Source organism: Macaca nemestrina, chromosome 14 (genome assembly GCF_043159975.1).
Source record: "Macaca nemestrina isolate mMacNem1 chromosome 14, mMacNem.hap1, whole genome shotgun sequence".
NCBI classification, from domain to species: Eukaryota; Metazoa; Chordata; class Mammalia; order Primates; family Cercopithecidae; genus Macaca; species Macaca nemestrina.
The window spans coordinates 69,581,679-69,607,738 of NC_092138.1; the positions used below are offsets into that span (position 1 = coordinate 69,581,679).

A 26,060-nucleotide genomic window follows, 5' to 3' on the forward strand; every position below is an offset into this window, starting at 1 on the left:
CTGTCCTTTGTCTGTAAGGAATTTCTTTAAGGACAAATTGTGAGGGAGGTATGTACCTTTCTTATCTTAGTATGTATCTTTTAAAGGAATAGAATGGGAGGCAGGTTTGCCCTAAGCAATTTCCATTTTCATTTTTCCATCTGGCTTAGTGATTTTGGGGTCCTGAGATTTATTTTCCTTTCACATTCCCCCCTTTTCTTTTTAAAACCTTTTAGATAAAACATTTTAAAGAAAATGAGTCTCTAGTCTCAGGTTTTGTTGATTTCTTATGGCTAGGATGGTTTATTCCTAGACAGGTAAGTCCCATGTTATTAGGAAAGTTCATTTTTAGCAGGTTGTGAAGTCTCATGCATGCCCTACAAGAGAAAATAGGGGGAGGAAGGGAGAAAAACAACAAATAAAAAAAGAAGAACTATCCTGGAAAATTGATATAGGTCATATTACTCTGAGGTCCATACATCAGTAGGCAGGTATGAAAGTGGCTTATTATGTAAATAGGTCGCTGTTATTTTCCTCTGAAGTTTAAGTTGTCTAGCTTCAGTTTGCAGGGCTTTAAGAAAGCATGGCTTAATTTTACTGATTTCAAAAATGGGGAAAAAAAGGAAAGGAAGAAGAAAAAAAGTTGAAAACATTATTTTGGAGACTTGTAGCCAGGACAAATGTTAGAATTCAGTCCAAACTATAGAAAATAATAAAAATTGAAAAACATTAGGCAAGATCAAAATCTAACAACAGATGTTCTATAGTTTATTTTAAAACATAATTTTCTCTTTCCAGTCTCATTTTCACTAAAGAAAAAATCATAGGACAATTTCATTTGCAAATTAAGTTTTAGTCTTATTATACTTGGCCTGAGTATTTGCATAAAGTCAGCAAGAATAGTTATTTGCCATATAGGCTCTTCTTTTTTTTTTTTTTTTAATTGACTTTGCTGGAACTTTATTCCGTAAAGAATCTCAGATTTGACTTTAATGCCTTAAGGACAGCCCATGCCTGCAAATACCTGTATTAATTGGGTGAAGTCCTCACCTTGAGGTCTCAAGAAAACTTGGGGCTCCTGGGCCTGTCAGAAAGTGACATTCTTTACTTACAGGTCAGAGACATTCTTTACTTTACAGGTCAGAGATTGTGTAGACAAGGTATGAGGCCAGCTTTCCTAAGGGACTTTTATTGGCTCTGTAAATCAACTTTGGTTCCTTAAAGGAGTCTGTATCTGATAGCATGCCACTCCAGTCAAAACCATGGTAAAATAACCAGTGTCTCCAGTTGTGCTCTGTTACAAAAGAAAACAGATTGTTATCACACTTACACAAATAACTATATTGTTGTAAGTTAAGAATACTCACAACTAATTACCAAATTTTTGGAGAGATCGCAAAATAGGATCACAGGTCGTTGTAAAATAAGTCATTCATTTAGCCAAAGTGATACCGCAAAGATTTCAAAAAAAAAAAAAGGCAAAAATATTTATTCTTTGAGAGAGGAGATTGATTTCTCAAACAGCCCTAATAAAAACAACAGAAGGCCAATTAAATTTGTTTTTCAAAATTTTTTAAACAATCTATAAAATTTTAATCATCTTGACCATAAGATATAATTTCCATAAGCCTTTTTATAACCTTTATAACCTTTATTAAGGAGTGGGTTAATGCTCCAAGAAAACCTTGTCAATCTGACACAGGAGCCCATATGCTGGTCTCGCATCAGCATGCCTTTGACATTAATGGTTAATTTACAGAGAAACTAAACTTACTTTATCTCTCAAAATCTGCCCTTATAATCTCATGTGCCCACCTCTTCCGCAATAGTCTTTGGACCTTGAGGAGTTGAATAGCTTTAATTTTTGGCCCTATGTCTCACGAACACAGTTTATTTTGGTTGACATCTTCTACCAGATCTGTAGGTGAGGCTTTAACTGCTGTCAGTGTTGAAGATTTAGCAGGACTTGGTGTCCTTCTTAAACCCAAGAATCAAAGCCCTGTAACTTAATGGCACAAGTACTTTAAAAGCACATACAGCAATGTAGAGCACCTGATACTGTTGCTGTTCCAGGCGCCACTATGTAACCTGCCATGATCCCTGGTGGAGTGAACAAATGGGGGCAAATGTGGAAATAAAAGACAGGAGACAAAAGAGTATATTTGGAAGAAGGGGTTGGGGGAACCTTGCCTCTAGTGGACAAGGGCCCTGAGCTTTACACAGCCCTCCATATTTATTAGGTAAAAGAGACAGTGAAAAGCGGGGTGGAAGAAGGGATCAACTGCTTAGTCCAGAGTAGGCTTGCAAGACTGCATTCCTCAAACGACAGACTCTAGATGTCACAGTAGATAACCTTGGCACCAGGGAGTGATTGCCTCCAGCAAACCTTCTGTCAGCAGAAGCAGTCGTGAGTTTGCTCACATCCTGCATTCATGATAAACAGTTTGCTGTTTGATCATCTAGTCTCCAGTGGAATGCTGAGTTGTTCACGTCCCATGGGCCTTCAGTTCCCTGCATGGAAAGTTATATGGATGTAATAACCTTAATTTAAAAATATATTCTTTTTGTTAATCTAGGTCTTTTCTAAGCAAACTAAAACTTAGTAATAATGACATAGGAATTATTTAGATAAAGTGTAAGATCCGTTTATTAGGCCAGTTACCCAAAGGCAAAAGAAAAGACCTTCTGCAGTGTGACTGCTGTTCCCTATGGGGAATATTATGTTGGAAGAAAATATTCCTTTTAGATCTCTAAGATGAAACATCTTTTTAGTGTCACGCCACAACAGTTAGAACCAGAGGGAAAAAAAAATCTTACAGCAGCTGAAAATGAGTTGAAGGTTAGTTATTATTTCAGGCCTTTTAAAAGGGGAGAGAAAACAGAAAACAGCAAGGTGCAATAAAAGTCGAACTTTGCGTAAAAAAAATTATAATGCCTTGTACTTTATTAAGAGTAAAGCAATACCTTAAGAAAATTTTGTAGTTCAAACCAATTCTTTAGTGTATAAGTGGTTGTTTTTTTTTTTAATCAAAACCCAGTATCTGGAAAGACCATTTTAAATAATTTCCCTTTAATTGTAGACAGCTTGGTTATATGAAAGTTTTTTTTCATCAATCTTCTTATTATGATGTAAACAGACCATTTCTGACATGCTTGGACTTTCTAGTTTTCCTGAGCATCCCTCTTTCTTAAAAAAACAGTCATTTTATTCTAGGACAAAATTTACCATAAAAGATCCTTTCTCACATAAAATTATTTTTCTTTAAGCTTTCTTACCCAAATTACCTCTTTATTTCTATAACTTTCTTTACATCTCTCTCATTTCCTGATTCCCTTCACCTTGTTTTATACATAACTTTTAAATAAGCTTTAAATGAGACAAAAAATTATTCACCTTTTTAAAAAAACACAGTTTTTTTAGAAAGAATGTTTTCTTACAATATATTTTTTAAATGGAAAATACCCAACTAATGAAATATCTATTATTTAATTTAACTTTAGATTCTAAATTATGACACATTTGTCTGTATTTATCCCATTACATTTACCTAGTTGTTTTTAATAGTGTACCTAGATTACTGTATTTAAGAAAACTGCGATAGTCATTATTTAAAGTTATTTCCCTGCCAACCATTTTATAGCCTGTGAATTTCAGGTGTTTACCTAAGGAGAACCTTAAGATTAAATATGAGGTTGTTTTACTAAATCAAGATTTAGGTATTTTCATTAAACTAATGTTCGTGTCTTATTTATCAGAAAGTACACAAGCAAAGGTTATCCTGTTTTGGGCTGAGTTTATAGTTTTTTAACCCTTATGCCAAATTTTAACACCTTATAGTATTTGGCAGGGATAAATATGAAATTGCTTGATCAATAAATGCAAACAAAAATGTATGCTGGCAATTCTTAAGACATTTTTAATTTGCTTTAGCAATAATTTTAAAGCTAGCTTATTAAAGACTTTACTTAGGTCATGTGAACGTGAAAAGCATTTGGGTTTATTATTTAATTTATGAGTGCTCTTTAAGCCAATGTCATACCTTGTAGCCAAAAATACAACAAAATATGTGTATGTACACATAAACACACACATGCACACTCATACAACCAAAAATCCTATAGCTTTTACTTCAAAACTCTAGCCATGAAATACTGATACAAACTCATTGGTTTGCAGAAACAATAACAAAAATAAATGTCTGGATGCAAACAGTGGATTTTATTTCAGGAGACATGTAACAGCAGACTTAAAGCAAGCAGAGGCAGAGAAGAAAGCTGAGAGTTAGAGAACTTAGGAACTTTATAGTTGCAGATCGACTTTTGGGCTCTGAATTTTTCTTGCTATAATTGTGCACGAAAATGTCAGGTATGTCCATTTTACAAAAACACTTGCAACAAAAGGGACCATAAAACCAACGGAGTGCCTGAAAGAGGGTCATTCTCGTTGTTTTCCCTTATTCTTAGATTGTTTCCCACTCCACTTTTTTTTTTTTTTTTTTTTTTTTTTTTTTTTTTTTTTTTTTTGAGACAGAGTCTCCCTCTATTGCCCAGGCTGGAGTGCAATGGTACAATCTCGGCTCACTGCTACCTCCACCTCCTGGGTTCAAGTGATTCTCCTACCTCAGCCTCTCGAGTAGCTGGGTCTACAGGTGTGCACCACCATGCCCGGCTAGTTTTCTTGTATTTTTAGTAGAGATGGGGTTTCACCATATTGGCCAGGCTGGTCTTGAGTTCCTGACTTCATGATCCACCTGCCTCGGCCTCCCAAAGTGCTGGGATTACAGGTGTGAACCACCGTGCCCGGCCATTTTTATTTATTTATTTTTTATTTTAAGGTAGGAACTGAGCTGTGGCCTAGTATTTTAGTGGAGTGGGTCAAAGTGTGCTGGTTGCAGGTGAGGCTCCACAGTGTGTCACCACTTAGCCATTTCCACCCTCTTACATGTCTCAGTTTCTCTCTCTGTAGTTCTAGCACCTCCAAGAAGGCTCAAAATCAAAATGCAGAGTGACCAGCTCCTATATGCCCTTCCTGAATGAGGCTTTTTTTTTTTTTTTTTGAGACAGAGTCTCGCTGTGTCGCCCGGGCTGGAGTGCAGTGGCCGGATCTCAGCTCACTGCAAGCTCTGCCTCCCGGGTTTACGCCATTCTCCTGCCTCAGCCTCCCAAGTAGCTGGGACTACAGGCGCCCGCCACCTCGCCCGGCTAGTTTTTTGTATGTTTTTAGTAGAGACGGGGTTTCACCGGGTTAGCCAGGATGATGGTCTTGATCTCCTGACCTCGTGATCCGCCCGTCTCGGCCTCCCAAAGTGCTGGGATTACAGGCTTGAGCCACCGCGCCCGGCCCTGAATGAGGCTTTTTAAACTAATTTCATTGGGGGTTCCCTGTAGGGTTGCAGCATGTCATGGGGGGGGTCAACCCCCAGACACTCCCAGTTGGCCTTCAGTGACCCAGGGGCACCTTTCAGCTGGGAGGAGCAAAATGCCCTTTCTCTTTGGAGCTGAGGAAACTCATTCTCCCATTTATCTGTGAAAACGATAGTTCAGTTCCTCATGCAAAATGGTCATACTAGCCAATCAAGATTAATTTCAGCAGGAAAGGCAATGGAGAAGACACCCTTTAGAATGCACCTCTGAACTAGAATTAGGGTCTAAATAATAACTTCCTAGAAGGAAAAAAAAAACCCAAAAAACAGCTAAGACCACTTCCTGTAAATTGTCCTCAGCCACCTCTAACTTTGTACTCTCATGCACCATTATACACACAAGGTTAAATCCTCTCCCAGTACAAGGTAATCTCTGGTACCCCCTAAAGCCACAGAGGTCAGGTCTTACGATACAGGAGAGCAGAGCTTTAGACCTAAGAAGAATCTGCTCATGACTCTTGAAACTCCACAAAGAAAATGGAACACCCCAAAAAGGGGCAGGTGGTGCCTTTGTTCTGAGTACTTTAAGGGGTTTGAGTCATTAGAAGCCTCCTCTAGGTTTTTGTTGGTACTAAAGACAGCGAAGGGGGAAAGAGATATAGGGTGGAAGAAAAGTAAATGAAAGAAAAAAAATTTTAAGACAGGAAGCAAAGACAGCAAACATGTGCATGTTTTGGTTTTCTCCCCCCTCTGTTTCAGCTGTGAGAAATTTTAGCCAATTCAGAGAGGCCTTGTTACCCATAACTTAGAATTCTCATTTAGATTTGACCAAGTCAGGTAGAGTTGGGCAAATCTGATGGGAGAAAGACTAGAACAACCACCAAAAAAAAACCCCTAACAATATGATTACTGAGTACTCTAATAGTAAGGAGCAATTAAGAACAGCTGGTTGTTCATCTTAACTTCAGCCAAGAAAAAACCCCAATTCAGCTACTTACTAGAGATAGGTCTTAGGCGGAAGATTGCTCTCTACCATCCTAGAAGCAGGAAAGAATTTAAATTTGCCTTCCCTGTTAGAAATGAGCTCAAACTCCAGAAAGGAGTTACGTGCCTTCCATCATCCTAGAAGCAAGAAAACTTGCATTCCTTGTTGGAAGTAAGTAAGACTCCAGAAAAAGAACTGTACAGCAAAATAAACTTTAGATCTTGACCAAATTTTGGGAGATCAGGGATTCTCTGGAGGAGGCTCCGAGGCCTCAGCAAATTGTCCTATTGGTTTGAACCATAAAGAAAGCTCAAGCTGGTAGCAAGCACCAATATGAGATTTGTCAAAGGTCAGTGGCACCTCCACTCAGAATCCCTTCTTCGTTGCCAAAATGTGAACCCCAAATATCTGAGACAGATCTCAGGAAAGTTAGGAAGTTTATTCTGCAAAGGTTAAGGACATGCCCGTGACACAGCCTCAGGAGATCCTGACAACATGTGCCCAAGGTGGTTGGAGCACAGCTTGGTTTTATGGATTTTAGGGAGACATGAGACATCAATCAATATATATAAGGTATGCATTTGTGCTGTCCGGAAAGGCAGGACAACTCAAAGGGGGGAGGGGGCTTCCATGTCATAGGTAGATAAGAGACAAATGGTTGCATTCTTCTGAGTTTCTGATTAGCCTTTCCAAAGGAAGCAATCAGATATACATTTATCCCACGGAGCAGAGGGATGACCTTGAGTTCTGTCCGTCCTTTGTCTGCAAGGAATTTCCTTAAGGACAAATTATTAGGAAGGTATGTAGCTTTTTTATCTTAGTAGCTATCTTTTTAAGGAATACAATGGGAGATAGGTTTGCCCTAAGTAGTTCCCAGCTTGATTTTTTTTTCCCTTCTGCTTAGTGATTTGGGGATCCTGAGATTTATTTTCCTTTCACAAAGCTAAGGCCAGAGAAGCGCTTGGCAGAGATGTGCTAGAGGGGACTCTGGGATGGGTGGGGGGATGCCCTGAGAGGTGCGTTCTAACACTGGAGCTCCAGGCGAAGGTGTGGTCCTGAAGGAGCAAAGGAAAGGGAATCATGGAGCCTCCAGTTATCTGAGGCCCCAGCGCTTTCCACCCCCCAGCCTCACACCCACTGAACCAGGGGTATGGGCGAAGGGGCACAGCTCCTCATGCCAATTTCATTTCAGGGTCCAAGCAGTGAAGGAAGTTTAACAACAGCTGCAGCTGCAACCGAAGTGTCCCTCAGTACTTTTGAGGATGAGGAAGCTAGTGGGGTCCCCACAGATGGCCTGGCCCCCCTCACAGCCACCATGACCCCTGAGCAGGCAGTCACTTCTGTAAGTGTCATCTGGCGTCCTCTCTGGCTTACAGGGGAGAGACAGGTCTGCATTGTGAGACAACAGCCGTCCTTGGCCTTGGCAGGGGCACCTGCAGCTTGGTTATGAGCATCTGGGTGGGCAGCGGCTAGAGGGAGGCAGGACGCAATGCCGGAGTGTGGCAGGGGCCACAGCCCTGCTCCCTCCTAGCCTTGCCCAAGAATTTACTCAGAGTCAAGTGGTCCACAGTTGGCACTGAGGCTTAGAGGAGATGCATATTTCAGAGGGGGTGTGCTGGGGGCAACGATGATCATAGGGAAGAATGTGTTTTGAAACTGGGCTGGCACCACAGAAACGACAGTGACCACAACTCCCCGGCAGCCTCGTGAGCGAGGTGAGGTGGTGCCTCAATGCTGGTTTTGTTTTCAGGGTCCTGGTGATGAAGAAGACTTGGCAGCAGCCACAACAGAGGAGCCCCTCATCACAGCTCGCGGTGAAGAGTCCGGCAGCCCTCCCCCCGATGGGCCACCGCTGCCCCTGCCCACACTGGCTCCTGAAAGAAGGGTCACTCCAGTAAGTGGCATAGAGCAGTAAGATTTGACTTGGCAGACCTTACATGGGAGAGAAAGAAAGGCCAAAGTTGTGGGAGGGTTGGCCCCCAGCTTTCTCAGAGGTAGGTTTTCACGTTGGTTTGCAAATTTGGGCATTTGAGGAGCTTTAACCTGGGGAACACTTGAGGAAACTCCAGCTTGTAGAGCAAAAGCAAGAAATTAAAATCAAGGGGACCTGGCTTTGTGTTCCAAACTGATCTTTGGATTGAAATGAGATCTAACAGTGATCTTCTGGGGACAAAGCTGACAGTAAGATGTGGCAGGTCTGTAGAGGGGAGAACATCAGCGCTGTGTTTGTGTTGGGGGGTGACCTCCAAGTCCTTGCCAACATGAGTTTTTATCACTCTTGGCTGCAACTGTGTGACCTTAAGCAAATCCTTTGATCTCTTTGGCCCTCCGTTTCCTCATCTGTAAAAATGAGTGACTGCAAGGCCAAGTCAGAGAATGCAGGTTGGAGAACGTTTACAAAGCTCTGTACACACACCTGGGGTTGTCACCACTTAAGGGCTATAACTGTCTTTTAGAAATAGGAAACCCAAAGCTGGCCCTCAGCTTGGGCTTGTGTGAAGAGGGACTGCTCTTCCAATGTGAACACATTTTTAAAGGAAAACATCTCCTTGGTGACCAGCACAGGCTCGTCAGTTCCCCAAACACCACTTGATCGTGCACACTTTGAAAGCCACCATTCAAGCTACAGTCATGTGGTCCATTGGCCACGGTGTGGCAGGACTGACCTGTGAGGGTGGGGCTGTGGGACAGGAGATCAGGAGAACACCTAAGGTCCTGAATGCCCCTTGTTCCGGGGCCTTTTCTAGTGGTTATCACACTGCTTCCTGTCTCTTTAGAGTTGTCTTGCATTCGTTCATTGATTCACTCATTGACTGGACACATAGCGGCTCTGGGCCCTCAGTCAGGACACTTGTAAATAGAGATGAATGTGACCTCACTCCTGTCCCCAATGAATTCACAATCAAGGGGCAGGAAATAAGCCATCTGAACTGACATTGATTAATCACTCTGTGCTCCAAGTGTATCTGATTCCCTTCACCACACCCCTCTTCAGTATAAGGCGAATAGGAGGTAAGATGTGGAGAGGTAGTCACCTGCCACTGTTGCCTGCCTCTAAGAGGTGGAGCTGGGGTTTGAACCTGCATGCTGGCCTGCAGAGCTGAAGCTCTCGAGCTTCACCTGGCTGAAGTCCTCATTTGTGAGAGTGTGGTGTGGTGGGAAGATCCTGGACTGGGGGCCAGGAGGTTGAGGTTCTGCTTCCAGGGATGCCATTGACTTGTGGTGGGCCCTGGGCCTCCTTGTCATCATCTATAAAAGGAAAAAGGCGAACAACCACTCTGGTTTTTAACTCTGGTCACACATTAGAGATGGCTGCTAGCTTAAAACAATGCAGGTGTCTGAGTCCAGTGCTAGACCAAGTAACTAACACTGGGGCTGGGGCTTTGGGCTTGCAGGGCATCCTAGTGGGCATCCAGCTCTGGATCGACCTGCTCATGCACTGTGACTTCCCAAACAATGTCCCCCTCCTCTTCTGCACCTCACCCCAAGGTGTACACAAAGCACCAAGTTCAAATCTCCCTAGTTATGCCTCATCAGGCACAGATAGAGCCAGTTCTCCTTTTTCTTTCTCTTTTAAACTTTTTGTTATTGAAAATCTAAAAATGTCACAAAGGAGCTTAGAATAGTATAATTAACCCCCACATACCCATCACTCAGTTTGGATAATTATCAACACTGCCAATCTTGCTTCATCTGTTTCACCTCCTACCACCATCTTTTTTGGAGGGAAGGGGAATACTGGAATATTCAAAAATGAACCCCAAACATCCTATCATTTATTTAACTGATAAACAATTCAATGTGTACAGCTGATAGAGTGATCTGGTACCTTTTTTTTGGTCATAGCCACAGTGTCACAATGCATCTAACAAAATTAACAGTGGTTCCTTCATATTATCTAATGCCCTGATTATTTTGTTTTAAAATACCTCTTTCCAGTTAGTTTGTTTGAATCTGAATCCAAACAAGGTCTACACATTGCATTTGGTTGATACATCTCTTAAGTGTCTCTTAATCTCTCATTGTCTCCCGCCTTCTTTTTCCCTTTTGCCATTACTTTGTTGAAGAAACTGGGTCAGTTTCTTCCTTAGACCCTTTGTGTTTTCAGCTTTGAAAAGTTGGTCTGGTAAGGCTGGCTGTGCTCATGGGAGTGTGAGGGTTACTGCTCCTGGGGAGCTCTTTGTCCACATGTATTAACAACCATAAGAGTGCATATTGCTGACCCAGAAACTTCTCTTCTAGGAATTGATTCTAGTGGAGATAGTCTGATAACCTTTGTTGTCGCTGTTTTTTTTTTTTTTTTTTAAAAAAAGGTTTTGTTTACCAGGATGCTAATCTCGGTATTGTCCATAATAGAGAAAAATTGGGCATAATTTAATTAGCTAGCAATAGAAGATTAATTGAATTAAAGTATATTCACCCATTCTGTAGGTTATCTGTTCACTCTGATGGTAGTTTCTTTTGCTGTGCAAAAGCTCTTTAGTTTAATTAGATCCTATTTGTCAATTTTGGCTTTTGTTGCCATTGCTTTTGGTGTTTTAGACATGAAGTCCTTTCCCATGCCTATGTCCTGAATGGTATCACCTAGGTTTTCTTCTAGGGTTTTTATGGTTTTAGGTCTAACATTTAACTCTCTAATCCATCTTGAATTAATTTTTGTATAAGGTGTAAGGAAGGGATCCAGTTTTAGCTTTCTACTTATGGGTAGCCAGTTTTCCCAGCACCATTTATTAAATAGGGAATCCTTTCCCCATTTCTTGTTTTTGTCAGGTTTGTCAAAGATCAGATGGCGGTGGATGTGTGGTATTATTTCTGAGGGCTCTGTTCTGTTCCATTGGTCTATATCTCTGTTTTGGTACCAGTACCATGCTGTTTTGGTTACTGTAGCCTTGTAGTATAGGTTGAAGTCAGGTAGCATGATACCTCCAGCTTCATTCTTTTGGCTTAGGATTGTCTTGGCAATGTGGGCTCTTTTTTTGGTTCCATATGAACTTTTAAGTAGTTTTTTCCAATTCTGTGAAGAAAGTCATTGGTAGCTTAATGGGGATGGCATTGAATCTATAAATTACCTTGGACAGTATGGCCATTTTCACAATATTGATTCTTCCTATCCATGAGCATGGTATGTTCTTCCATTTGTTTGTGTCCTCTTTTATTTCACTGAGCAGTGGTTTGTAGTTCTCCTTGAAGAGGTCCTTTACATCCCTTGTAAGTTGGATTCCTAGGTGTTTTATTCTCTTTGAAGCAATTGTTAATGGGAATTCACTCATGATTTGGCTCTCTGTCTGTTATTGGTGTATAAGAATGCTTGTGATTTTTGCCCATTGATTTTGTATCCTGAGACTTTGCTGAAGTTGCTTATCAGCTTAAGGAGATTTTGGGCTGAGACAATGGGGTTTTCTAAATATACAATCATGTCATCTGCAAACAGGGACAACTTGACTTCCTCTTTTCCTAATTGAATACCCCTTATTTCTTTGTCCTGCCTGATTGCCCTGGCCAGAACTTCCAACACTATGTTGAATAGGAGTGGTGAGAGAGGGCATCCCTGTCTTGTGCCAGTTTTCAAAGGGAATGCTTCCAGTTTTTGCCCATTCAGTATGATATTGGCTGTGGGTTTGTCATAAATAGCTCTTATTATTTTGAGGTATGTTCCATCAATACTGAATTTATTGAGCGTTTTTAGCATGAAGGGCTGTTGAATTTTGTCAAAGGCCTTTTCTGCATCTATTGAGATAATCATGTGGTTTTTGTCTTTGGTTCTGTTTATATGCTGGATTATGTTTATTGTTTTGCATATAAGGGCTAATATCCAGAACCTACAAAGAACTCCAACGAATTTACAAGAAAAAAACAAACAACCCCATCAAAAAGTGGGCAAAGGATATGAACAGACACTTCTCAAAAGAAGACATTTATACAGCCAACAGACACATGAAAAAATGCTCATCATCACTAGCCGTCAGAGAAATGCAAATCAAAACCACAATGAGATACCATCTCACACCAGTTAGAATGGTGATCATTAAAAAGTCAGGAAACAACAGGTGCTGGAGAGGATGTGGAGAAATAGGAACACTTTTACACTGTTGGCGGGACTGTAAACTAGTTCAACCATTGTGGAAGATAGTGTGGCGATTCCTCAAGGGTCTAGAACTAGAAATACCATTTGACCCAGCCATCCCATTACTGGGTATATACCCAAAGGGTTATAAATAATGCTGCTATAAAGATACATGCACACGTATGTTTATTGCGGCACTATTCACAATAGCAAAGCCTTGGAACCAACCCAAATGTCCATCAATGACAGACTAGATTAAGAAAATGTGGCACATATTGTCTTGGCAATGCAGGCTCTTTTTTTGATTCCATATGAACTTTAAAGTAGTTTTTTCCAATTCTGTGAAGAAAGTCATTGGTAGCTTAATGGAGATGGCTTTGAATCTATAAATTACCTTGGGCAGTATGGCCATTTTTTTTATTTTTTGTTATTGAAAATCTAAAAATGGAATTTTTATATGGAATACTGTGGAGCCAAATTTTATATGGAATACTATGCAGCCATAAAAAAGGATGAGTTCATGTCCTTTGTAGGGACATGGATGCTGCTGGAAACCATCATTCTCAGCAAGCTATCGCAAGAACAGAAAACCAAACACCGCATGTTGTCACTCATAGGTGGGAATTGAACAATGAGAACACTTGGACACAGGAAGGGGAACATCACACACCGGGGCCTTTTGTGGGGTGGGGGGAGTGGGGAGGGATAGCATTAGGAGATATACCTAATGTAAATGATGAGTTAATGGGTGCAGCACACCAACATGGCACATGTATACATATGTAACAAACTTGCACATTGTGCACATGTACCCTAGAACATAAAGTATGATAAAAAAAAAAAAATAATAATAATGAGCTTAAAAAAAAAGTATATTCAAACAATGGAACATTATGTAGCTAATAAAATTATACTTGTTAGAAATATTTAATGATGGGGGAAACACTTAGCATATAATGTTAAGTGAAAGAAGCTGGTTATAAATCTGACTATATTGTGTGGTTAACTATTTAAAAATACACACTTGCAAAAACACTAGAAGGAAATACCCTTTGTAAATGTTGGCAGTTGTTGCCTCAAAGTGGTGGAACTGTGGAAGGTTGTTAGTTTTTTAATACATTGTGGTTTAATACATTTTCCACTATGGTGGCTTACAATTTTTATGATAGATTTTTTAAAGCTCTGAGAAGGAAGAGAGAGAGAGACAGACAGACACAGAGAGAGTTAGAGATAGAATGAGAGACAGAAAGAGAGAGAGAAACAGAGACATGGTTGATGTCTGATGAAGACAAATTCCTGCTAAGTTCCCACGTTAGGGATCTACAATGAACTCAGATGAATGCCCTGATTCCTGAGCAGAGTCTAAAAGCACAAGATTGTCAAGAAGGCACCCACCCTGGGATATCTCCAGGATCAGTTTTTTTTGTGTCTTTTTGTTGTTGTTTGTTTGTTTTTTCTTGAGACAGGGCCTCACTCTCTTGCCCAGACAAGAGTGCTGTGGCGTGATCTCGGCTCACCACAACCTCCGCCTCTCAGGCTCAAGCGATTCTCCTGCCTCAGCCTGCAGAGTAGCTGGAATTACAGGCATGCGCTGCTACGGCCCGGCTAATTTTTTTGTTTGCTTGTTTGTTTGTTTTTAGTAGAGACAGGATTTCACCATGTTGGCCATGCTGGTCTTGAACTCCTGACCTCAGATGATTCAGCTGCCTCAGCCTCCCAGAGTGCTGGGATTACAGGCGTGAGTCGCTGCACCTGGCCTCTAGGATCAGTATTGGCAGATATGTGACAGAGCCAGGCAAGCTATACTGCCATGGTGACTCTAGGTCAGTTTGAATCCCAGAGTCACCATGGCAGTATAGCTTGCCTGGCTCTGCCACATATCTGTGGCCAATTTTCTTCACTTCTCTCTGTCTCAGTTGACTCATGCATAAAATGGGAATCATAATCATAGAACCTACCTCTTGATTTGTGAGGATTAAATGAGTTTATACATGGGAAACATGACCCAGCACATAGTACATGCTCAATAAATTAGCTGTCTAGAATTATTTTGCAGATGAGGCCCAAAAAGGATTAGAGCTTTGCTCAAGATCATGTAGCTCCTAGGGGTCCAGTAGGAGTGAGAGCCTTTGTCTCTGGACTTTTTGGTGCTTTGGTTTTCTGCACTGTCTACAACCACTGTCTTCAGACGAGAGCCAGAAGCTGATTAGCAAAGTCCACACTGGTCACAATGATGTCATTACATTTCTAAGGACTGACTAATAGATCTTAGCAAATATGTGGAGAATGTTGCCCTGGAAATGAAGTAATATATTTAAAAATCTGTGTTGTGGAACACAAGTGAGAGAGAAGACTGATTGTCAGGTGTGTCAAATGCCAGGCTCTTCCCACTTGTCATTTGGCAAATAGGTACTGAGAGCCTATTATCTGCCAGTGCAGGGGATGCTGCAGTGATCAGGCAGCCTCTGTCTTCACGGGGCTCACTGACTTCAGCCCAGTGCAAGCCCTAGCTCATGCACAGCTCACTGACCAGGACCAGGGAATGTCGTCAGAACTCAGCAGCCCCATGTCCCAAATATGTTGTGGCCATGTTTTAACAAAATCTTCTTGTTTTAGGCTCAGAGAGAACATGTGGGAATGAAAGGACAGGCTGAGCCCAAAGGAGAAAAGGTTTGTGCTGTGACCATCCTGGGGAACAGTTTGGCTCCTGATCAAGTGTCCTAAGCATGTTATTTGGGTTTGACTTAGTCCACTCTGATCAAGCGGATCGCAGAAGCAGCAAGAGGGCTAACCCCAAAAGAAATGGACTTGTAGGTCTGGGAGAATCATGAAAAGGGCACTGGGCAGTTCTGGCCGAGTCTCTTCTCACCACCTGGTGGCTGTGGCCAAGTCCCTTGACCTCCGTGGGCCTTGGCTTCTCTATCGAGTATCAAAGGGTCCTATGATTCCAAACCTGGCTCTGCCACACATCTGCGACCAGTTTTCTTCACTTCTGTGTCCGAGCTGTGGGCTCTGTCCCTGATTTTCTTCCTGGGAAAATGTTGGGCAGACAAGAGCTTCTGAGGACCACAGGCCTAGGTTTGCCTTTTTGTAGCTGTGGGATCTCCTGAAAGTTCTTTACTATTTCTTTGCTCCAGTTTCTCCATCTGTAAAATGGGGGTGGTCATGATGACCCTCTGTGGGATGACATGAGGGGATGTTTATGGAAGTGCTTTAGCTGGTGTCAGTCACCGCAGGAATAACAAATTCCTCTTACCAAAACACCTGCTGGTGCTAAGCTGTTCCCAAGGGGATGTGTCGACAGTGACCCCAGTCAAGAGATCCTGCCCAAGGAGCCTGCTCTGGCCATAGGCAGCAACTTGGCTGCCTCTGGGAGCCTTCTCATCCCCACCGTGACCCTGGTCCTCTGCCTGCCTCGCCTCCCTCCAGGCTGCATGGAGGCCATTCCTTGTGGCAGATGATGCTCCCGTCCTGGGACCTCCTGAGTGCCTACGGGGGTATGGGGAAGGGAGGGCCGGGGCTAGGGAGGGCGGTGTCCTCACTTATCTCTGCCTCTGGCCATCTCAGTGGACTTCAGATGCCAGCAGGGCTCTGGGGTGTAGCAGAAGGCTCTGGGAGGAGGCCTCACAACAGACAAATTTGGGGACTTTACTGTGGACATTTCCACTCTCCTTTTGGCGGATCTGGCCATCCTGTCACTTTGTCAAAGAAGCCACTTCTCCGGGCACTTTTTGACAGCCAAAACCTCCTGGGATGCCACTCTGTCATTTTCTTTCATCTGCCTCCTTTCCAAATGTGTGCTTCTGTCATTTGAAAAGCATTTTCTGGGGCACCAGCCTTGTGCCAGTTGCTGGGACCTGGAGGTGATTCAGGCACTGTGCCTGCCCTTGAGGGGCACATGGTCCCAGAGGGGCAGGCTGCGAGCAATGATGTTGCTGTAAAGGTCACAGGCCCTGGTGGGAGGAGCAGGTGGACAGGGCAGGCTTCAGGGAAGTCCAGATTGGGCCTGGGCACCGGTGCTCTAGCAGGGCCCAGACCAGAGGGTGGAGATAAATCCTGGAGGAAGGGAGGGTGTGTGCGATGCATGCTCATGCTGGTCACCTCTTTCCACCACAGCCGGTGCTGTCCAAGTATGGCTCAGAAACAAAGGGCTTCTGAGCCCTGGGGTGGGACAAGGCGTTCCCTCGAGCTGTCTCTGCGAAGGACAATGCCATTTTTCATCCCGGTGTGATCCTGATTTTAAAGATGAGCATGATTTCTACAGAAAGATGGGGAGATGGAAGGAACAGGGTTACAGCACTTCACTGAACATTTTGTTCTCTTTAGGGTGATGCTGGGGAGGAGATTCCTGGCCCGCCTGAACCTTCTGGGCCTGTTGGACCCACGGTGAGATTTCCATCCAGGCTTGTCACACACACAGGTGTAAGACCAGGGATGCAGCCAAAACAGCCACAGGCTGAGGACTCTCCTTTTTGGCCCCCAAAGTATCTTGCAGTCAGACCCCAGGGCTTTCTGCCTCTGCTAGGACTCTGCAGTGTGCAGCAGCAGAACTGATTTCTATCCAGTTTAAATCCTGTACCTTGAGTGTCCCAGAAGTTCTCCAAACTCAACACTTCCCAAACTGGACTCATGACCCATGCCCCAGACCTGCTTCTCCTCCTGGGTTCCCCATCTCTGGGAATGGCACCCCATCTACCTGGTCAGCAAGAGAGAAACATCCTTGAATAGTCATCTCCCTTCCCCGGCCCTGTCCAGTGTGTCCCCAAGTCCCCCTGAGTCTAGCTGTGTAGCGCCTCCTCCTCTTCTCTTGGGCAATGGCACCAGCCTCCTAACTGGTCTCTCTGCCTCCTTATCACCACTCCTTCCCCCACACACATGTGCCCACCACTGTGACCTTCCTAAACACAGCTGTAACCCCGAAACCCAGGTCTTCCTTGGTGCCTCTCGGGGGTGCTCAGTACACACACATTCAATGAATAAATTAGGCCCTGCCTGGTTCCCGTCTTCAGGAGTTAAGTACCGGAAAGGTGTTTTGGAGATTCCCCTTGTTCTTCAGATACATTTGATGCCATTCAAGTATGCACTGAGGGCTCTCTGGGTGCTCAGCCTCCTGCTGGACTCTGGACACCCAATGTGGCCCAGGTTTGGGCTGGCTCTTGAGGAGCCCTAGTTTAGAGGAGCTGACAGACACACGCACAACTAAGCTTCAAGTCAAGTGGTCCTAGCATCTCATTGAGAACTTGACAGAGGCTAGTGGGAGCACCAAGGAGGGAGAGAAGAATTCTGCCTGGAAATGGGTAGGGAGGGCTTCGTGGAGGAGGAGACTGTGGAATCGGGCCTTGAAGGATGAGTCGGGAATTGAAAGGCAGGAAAAGAGGCTGAGGATATGAGTGGGCTGCACAGCTGGGAGGCGGCAAGGGAGAAGAGTAGCTGTAGAGGGGAGTGGGAGAAAAGTCAGAGAGAAAATGGGGAGCAGAAGTTATCGGGCTACAGGATATAGGAAAAATTTCCCCATTTTGGAGAAAACTTTCAGCGATGTGGCTGTCCTTGGAGTCTGGCAGTTAAATGCAAGTTGTGGAAATTTCTTCTCTCTCCAGGCGGGAGCAGAGGCAGAGGGCTCTGGCCTGGGCTGGGGCTTGGACGTCGGCTCTGGCTCTGGTGACCTGGTGGGCAGTGAGGAGTTGCTGAGAGTGAGTGTGAAGGAGAACACGACCTGGTGTCTGGGACTACCTTCAAAATAACCCCAGAGGGAGGGACGTTGGGGCGGGGGACAGATGAAACCGGATTGGCCGCCTCTGGGGTTGTTGGCAGTGAGCTTATGGGGGTTCATTCTGCTTTTCCCTGTACTTGTATATATGTTTGAAATTGTCCACTTTGTCAGTTGCATCGTAAGTGAGTATGAGCCTACATTTATCTTCAGGACCTCCTCGCCCCACCTTCTTCCTTTTCCCAGTGGGCTTCTGGAGTAGGCTGCCCCGCAGCAGGTGTGCCCAGTGCCCTACACCTCTGCCAATTGGCTTTCGATCCTCCCTCCCCCTCCTCTTACCCTATTCATTAAAGAGAACTGCTGGCCTTGTCTCTGGGTGGCATATTCTACTTCAGCTTCCAGAACCTTCCTGAAATATCCTTCCCTTATGCACCCTCTCCCTGCCTCCCTTTCCAGACTACTCTTTCTCTTTGGTGCCTCTTGCTCCCCTGACCTCCTGCCAAGGCTGGGGCTCCACCAGCCCTTTCTGAAATTGCCCCCTGGGGAGCTTTTTCCTTCTCTAGCTGCAGCTGGTGCCTCTGTCCCTGAGCGCCTGTGCTGAATCCCTGGTTGAAAGCTCCACTTGGCTGCTCCTCTGCCTACTCCTCATGGCCAGGGCTAGAAGGGTTCTGGACTCTGTGGGTAAATGGAATGGGAGTCAAATGAATCTCCCAGCCTGGTGGGATCAGCCAGCCCAGCAATGGTCTAAAAACACTAGTGCGCTTCAGAAAGAGTTTTAACAACAAGGCTACACAACAAGCAGTTTTTGACCGACCTCACAGTTAATCAGAAAACTAAGTTCGCCAGGGCACCTCTCAGTATTCCAGCTAATTGGGTCTTTCTTGTATTCAGACTTTTGGGAGGAAACACACTATGATGGGCTCAGAAAGACCGAGATTCAAATCCCAGTTCTCCTATTAACTAGCTGTGTGTCTGAGAGCCCTTGAGTCTCATGGTCTCACTGAGCCTCAGTTTCCGCATCTGCTCAGTGGGAACACCAAACCCTACTTGTAGGATTGTTGTAAGAATTTGAGAGAATGTAGGAAGCACATATATTCAGTATCTCATTCGGTATTCCCCCACTGTTTCTAACAGAGTCTCTGTGTTTTTAGGGTCCTCCAGGGCCCCCAGGGCCACCTGGCTTACCTGGGATTCCAGGAAAACCAGGAACTGATGTTTTCATGGGACCCCCTGGATCTCCTGGAGAGGATGGACGTGCTGGTGAACCTGGGCCCCCGGTGAGCAACTGAAGTCTTCTCCCCATCTCTGCGACTGTGGGACTTCCTTTAGCCAGGGAGGGGTGTACAGATGGCAATACCCAGCACTGTCCAAGTTTCGCGATGAGGAGAGAGCAGCTAGCTGTTTGTAAACAGAAATCCTCCTCATCTGAATCATTGCTGAGATTCAAAAGAAGCAGCAGCCAAGAAAATCATCATCCTACATATTGTTTTCCTGCTTTATCATAATCAGTACAGATGGTCCCCTACTTACAAATGGTTCAACTTAAGATGTTTTTGACTTTACAATGGTGCAAAGTGATACACATTCAGTAGAGACTGTACCTTGAGTACCCATGCAGCCATTCTGTTTTCACTTTCAACACTTTATTATAAAATAGGCTTTGTGTTTGATGACTTTGCCCAACTATAGGCTAATGGAAGTGTTCTGAGTATGTTTAAGGTAGGCTAGGCTAAGCTATGATGTTCAGTAGTTTAGGTGTATTAAATGCATTTTGGACTTAAGATATTTTCAGCTTACAATTGGTTTATCAGATATAGCCCCATTGTAAGTCGAGAAGCATCTGTACAGGAGACACAGATTCATAAAGAATCTTGGAATCATAGGCCATTAGGGCTGAGCCTGGGGTAGGAGACCCTTGGAGACCATGTGGTCCAACCCTGCCTCTAACTTCCCCATAGAGGACGAATGTGATCCAGAGAGTGAAGGACTGTTAACCGCAGGTGCACAGTCAGCAGTGACCCAGCCTGGGCCAAGGACTAGGTTCCTGCCTTGCACCTGACATGAGGCCTTGGGCCCACCATCCTCACCTGCCTCCCAACCCTGCCCTCCTTTTCTAGCAAGCATGTGTACATGATTCTCAGCAGAAATGTTGTGGGTTGATTTTCACTGATGTTCCCCAGGGCCCTGAGGGACAGCCTGGAGTTGATGGAGCCACCGGCCTTCCTGGGATGAAAGGGGAGAAGGTACGGGGAACACGGGAGGGTCCTAACACATGGGTGTCACCGGGCCCACACTATTCTCTCTGACCCCTAAGCCTGACCTTGCCTCTTATGTGACTGACCCCCTGGCCTTCTGAAATCCCCTGCTGGCCACTTCTGCTGAATGTCCCCATCAGGGGACTCATCATGCCCAAGCCTGAACTCAGCACCTTCCCTGCCCACTCTTGTGTGTCCCTAGCCTCAGTGAATGGCATTGCCATCTACCTGGTCACCTAGAGCCAGAAATGGAATCTTCTCTAACTCCTCCTTCCCTCCCTTTCCTACTATGATTGGTCAGTGCCAAGATGGCCCAGTCTGACCCCCACATCTCTCACCTTTCTCTCCCCACTGAGCTGGACTCATCTCTTCTCACTCTTACGGTGGCCTTGGGCTCCCCGTCGCTGTCCCATTCTCTCCACCCACCCTCCAGCCTCCTGCCCAGTTCACCTTCTTGTAGTAAGCTCTCGTCAGCCCCTGCCCTGGCTACTGAGAAAAGATCAAGGGCTCCACTGCCTGCAGGACACACCCTAGCTCTGTGCAGACCACTGGCCCTTCCTGATTCTCACGAGCTGCCACTCTAGCGCATCCCCCAACTCCTCACATGGCCTCTTGGCCGGTGGGCTGGTTCTGCCCAAATGCTCTGGGCATGCTTTTCCCTTCTGGCCTCCTGGCCTTTGCTCATGGTTTTCTCCCTGTTTGGGATATCCTTTTCCTTTTCTCATCCTCCAAGACCCAATTCAGATACATCCTGTGGGGAGCTCTCCCTGACTCATGAGCAGAAAGCACCCTTCCTTCCTCCGCTTTCTATGAGCATCTTAGGAAGTTCCCATGCTACTGACAGTGACACTAAAGGTGTTAGCTAACCTGTCTGCTTCTCACTGCCACCCTGACATAGAGCATGTAGTACTGCCTCTCTCTCCTTAGAACCTAGCACAGGCCTCTATTAGTGTTTGATGCATGAATGAAATTTCCTTTGGACACCGTTAGTCCGCTTTTGCCAGAGTCTGGCCTGCCTTCATCCTCTTCATTCTCTGTCTGTAAGCTGGTCCTGCCTCCTGTCTGCAAGCCTGTGCTGGTGCTACCTGGGGCATGTGTGTGTAGGGGGTGGTTCCTGCCTCTGCAGTGTTCACAGCTTGATGAGATAAGCCATGTCTGTCAAAGGAAGGCAATAAAGACAAGGTGAGCCCTGGGCTAGGGATGCGATCAATGGGTTTTACTGGGGCCTAGAGGAGGAAGAGTCCCTCTCAGCTGGGATCGGAAGTGGGGCCTTCTGTGAACCTCTCATGGATAAAGACGTGGAAAATGCTGACTCTGTGGACACCGCCATTATTGCTGAACTGAATTTCTAGTTTCCGTCAGCTCTGGAGTATGTTTATTTTAATTGGAGCCATAACTCAATTTTCGTGGAAAGCTTATTTCTCAGAAAAAGAAACAATTGTCAAGCTTTATAGAACTCATTTTACGTGTACCAACGGATTCATAAGAAATTAAATTTTGCAGGAAGCACCACAGACCTACACTCTTCTTACCTGTTCTTCTTCCAGGCTTCCCCCACCCACCCACCCACATCCCTCCCATACTCTGTCTCAAACTTAAAGATACCCACACCCACAACTGCATACAAAACACCCTTGCACACACACTCTGCAGCTGCTTGAAGAATCAGCAGTGCACGAAGCAGCAGGCTTGCCTAGGGTGAATGTTGGAGATCAATCATATTTGTTTCTGAAATTTGCTATGCATCTCAATTTGTTGCACTGTGCACATATGAGGTTTTCTGACAAGTACAAGCAGACTTGGAAAGAACTTGGAAATGTGCATTTGGAGACCTGGTGGGAAACCTTGCACATGATATTTACCTTAAAAACAAAACAAAACAAAACCAAAAAAACCCAATAAACCAAGGTACATATTCAGTATGTAAAAATGACAAAAAATGTGTTAAAGGAAATGAATAACTTCAGGGCTGTAATAGATCGTAAGATCCAATGACTCCCCATCAACAATATCTTTCCTTCAACTTGCATACCTCTAGTGACAAGGAACTCATCTCCTGCCCAGGGAGTGCCTTGCACCGTTGGATGGATCCACTTGTAGGGAAGTCTTTCCATTTGCTGTGGTGAAATCAGCCTCCCTTCTCTTTAGCACAGCACATAGACCAATCTAGGCAGTTACCTAAAATGGAGTTTTCCCTACAAAGAGTAAGGTTCAGGTTATTTAGCTGGAAAAAAATGTTTTGTATATAATAATTATTATTATAAAATATGAGATTGAGATCAAAATATGATGCTCATTAAGAATTCATCAAACATCTTAAGTATGAGCTAAGCTATGAGGACACAAAGTCATAAGAATGATATAACAGGCTGGGTGCGATGGCTCACACCTGTAATCCCAGCACTTTGGGAGGCTGAGGTGGGCAGATAATGAGGTCAGGAGACCAGCCTAACCAACATAGTGAAACTTCATCTCTACTAAAAATACAAAAATTAGCCAGGTGTGGTGGCACACACCTATAATCCCAGCTGCTTGGGAGGCTGAGGCAGGAGAATCGCTTGAACCCGGAAGCCGGAGGTTGCAGTGGGTCAATATCGTGTCATTGCACTTCAGCCTGGGTGACAGGGTAAGACTCCATCTCCAAGAAAAATTTAAAAAAGATTGATACAACAGACTTTGGGGACTTGGGGAAAAGGTGGGAGGGGGTGAGGGATAAAAGAGTACAGATTGGGTACAGTATACCCTGCTCAGGTGATAGGTGCACCAAAATCTCAGAAATCACCACTAAAGAACTTACTCATGTAACCAAACACCATCTGTTCCCAAAAAAACCCTATTGAAATTACAAAAATTAAAGTATTTTTAAATGGTACCTCAAAAAAATTTATCAAATAGATTATTCTATGCTGAGTTCAATGATAGAAATATTCCTTACTTTATTTTTCCCAAATCAAGATGAGCAACTAACTCTAAGATCTTTAGCCCAAGAAGGAATAGGTGAGGAGTAGCCTGCTTTCTCAGCGGTAGAATGTTTCTAGAAAGAATGCAGAAGAACTTGCTGGAGAAGACGGATCTCTGAAAAATCATTTCTTTCTGCTTTTGCCCCGCAGATTCTGCCATTCAGTTCTTTGGAACACATCTGACACTGTTAACAGTTGTTGATTTTCTATTTTCAGAATCTAAGTCATTCATGTTATTCTGCAGTCTCAAAAGGTACTGGGACACCCAGGCAGGAAAGAGTTTGTGCTTGGAAATTTTCTTCAGTGTCCGAAATTACTGAGGAATGCTGAATTGCCAGTAATTGCCTTTGAGTAATTTCACTGAGCTGCCAAACTGTCATTGTAAAATCAGCTTCTGTCTTTTCCACTGATGTAAGAGAAATACAATTAAATCATCATCACCTTCCCTTTCTCCAAGCAATCCCAGTTGGTCTCTGAACAATTCTCTAAACCTTGTGTAAGAAAGGATAGAGAAGTAAGCTGCTTTTGCCTAGGACCCAGTAATGGGTTTAGACCTTCTAACAACATGTTTAAAAGAAACACTGAAATAGTTGCCTAATTTCCTATTTTATATCTTCTTTCATTATCAGAAGTGTTTGGTTCAATATCTGGATTATAGGCCTCCATAAAATTAAATAGATGGCTGGGTGCAGTGGTTCACACCTGTAATCCCAGCACTTTGGTAAGCCGAGGTTGGTGGATCACCTGAGGTCAGGAGTTCGAGACCAGCCTGGTCAACATGGCAAAACCCCATCTCTACTAAAAATACAAAAAATTAGCTGGGCGTGGTGGCGGGCACCTATAATCCCAGCTACTCGAGAGGCTGAGGCAGGAGAATCGCTTGAATCCGGGAGGCCGGCGTTGCAGTGAGCAGAGATCATGTCATTGCACTCCAGCCTGGGCAAGAAGAGCAAAACTCCACCTCAAAAAAAAAAAAAAAAAAAAAAATCAAATAGACCATAGTCAATTGTAACAGAAAAGAAACTGGTTATCAGTATTACAAACAGCAGAAGGAAAACCAACAGACATCCTCAAGGCAGTAAGATGTGCTGTCTCAGAAGCCACAAGGGAAAAAAGAATTCTCGTCTCCATTAGGTTCTTTGAGGTTCCTGTGTGCTGAAATTGAGTAATGTCCTTAGAAAATCCAATTCACCACAGTAAGCCAACATTTTGAATCAATTCTAAACCACGATGTTGTAACACGCAGCACTACTGTACCTCATTCCTTTGCAATGTTTCCATTAGTGAACTGATATCTCCATATTTCATCACTTTTAAAACCATACTTGCAGCTCTGCTATTTGGAATTCCAGGATTGCATGCATGCCCTCACTGCACAAAAATTCTCTCATTAAGAAATAATGTACAACTCCAACATCACCATTTTGGGAATAGGAGCCTTCCCTCGGCCTGTTCATTGGAGCTCCTCCTTTTCACCCTGCCTGTTCACATAAATTCCAGTCAGGTGGGCTCTTCTACCCACAAGTTAATCTACTCATGTTCCCAGCTGATGGCCATCTTATCTGTGGGTCAATGGAATGGATTTGAATACTCTCTTTTTACCATGTCTAAGCTGGATAAAATCATCCAAGACCATAAACCAAGGCCCATGATATCTTCTAGAACTTCCTTTGAAACTCTATAAGATGCACTCTTGATTGGAGAGGAATGAGGAAGCCAACTGAAACAACTCAGTTTTTCACTTTATGGACATAATTTTCTGTAACAAGATCAGCTGGCAACGCAGCTACAAGGTTTTTAGAGGGAGGCTATTTTAGTTTCTGTTTCACAACAATCCTGATGGTAGTTTGACTTGTTACTGAAAAGATGCACAAGATTGTCACTTTCATTGAAGACAGATTGCAATGGGCAGCCAGCAACAAGCCAGTCATACCCAAGAGAAGCAGACATAGCAACTGCAGCTCTGGGTTAGGCAGTAAAATGGGCATCCAGTTATTGCAGTCATGTTTCCACTGCAGGTGGAAGGCCACGCTTAGTTTCCCCCTGGTGAGGCTGGCCAGCAGGGAGGTGACAGAGCCCAGTCACTGTCACTTCCTTCACCGAGCACACCTTCTCCTCCCACCTCCCCAGAATGGCCAGAGTGTCCCTGCTGGCTCCTTTGCAAGAGAGGCACCAAGGTTCTATGAGGCTGCCCTGGGAGACCTCATGGAGGGCTTCGATTGCAGAAATTCCTTGCCAGTCCAGCCTCAGAGCCTGCCTCCAGAGCCTGGTGCCTCACCTGGAAGCCCAGCCCACCCTCAGCCCCTGTGATCCCCATTCCTAGGCCAAGAACTGGGTAGCATGTCGCAATAGGAAAACACTGCAAGAGATGGGACCTTTCCCTTGCCCCCCGCATGCTCCCAGACGTGAGGCATTTGTCTTCCTCCAGCATCAGGCAGAAGCCCTCACCTAGCAAATCCACGAACCTCACCCATGGGAGCAGCCAGTTCCCTGGGGAAGGTTATCACAGCTACCAAGCAAACGGCATGGGCCCAGGTCTGTGAAGGAGAAAGGGGGAGATTGTTGCGTGGTGTTGCCTGTTGTGTGCAGGCAGTTTTGCTGGACACACCATGGCCTCATCTTTCTCATCTACCCTGAGAGCTTTGCTTAGGCTTATACTCAACTAGAGTCCCAGAGTTTCAGAACTGTAAGGAACCTGCAGATTGCTTTAGTCCCTTTTTTTCTGTGCCCTGGCAGAGCCATGGGAC

The 26,060-nt window shown here is 44.4% G+C and overlaps 1 protein-coding gene across 3 annotated transcripts in view; it reads left to right on the top strand.

Annotated features, from left to right (window-relative positions):
- LOC105477208 (collagen type XV alpha 1 chain) overlaps window positions 1-26,060 on the top strand; it is a 128,179-nt gene that overhangs the window by 61,423 nt on the left and 40,696 nt on the right. For all 3 annotated transcript variants that reach the window (XM_071078073.1, XM_011733615.3, XM_011733617.3), the window contains 7 exons: window positions 7,520-7,669; window positions 8,078-8,221; window positions 15,008-15,061; window positions 16,718-16,777; window positions 17,989-18,081; window positions 19,250-19,375; window positions 20,279-20,341. In XM_071078073.1, coding sequence (XP_070934174.1) covers window positions 7,520-7,669; window positions 8,078-8,221; window positions 15,008-15,061; window positions 16,718-16,777; window positions 17,989-18,081; window positions 19,250-19,375; window positions 20,279-20,341 — 690 coding nt within the window. The remainder of the gene's footprint in view (window positions 1-7,519; window positions 7,670-8,077; window positions 8,222-15,007; window positions 15,062-16,717; window positions 16,778-17,988; window positions 18,082-19,249; window positions 19,376-20,278; window positions 20,342-26,060) is intronic.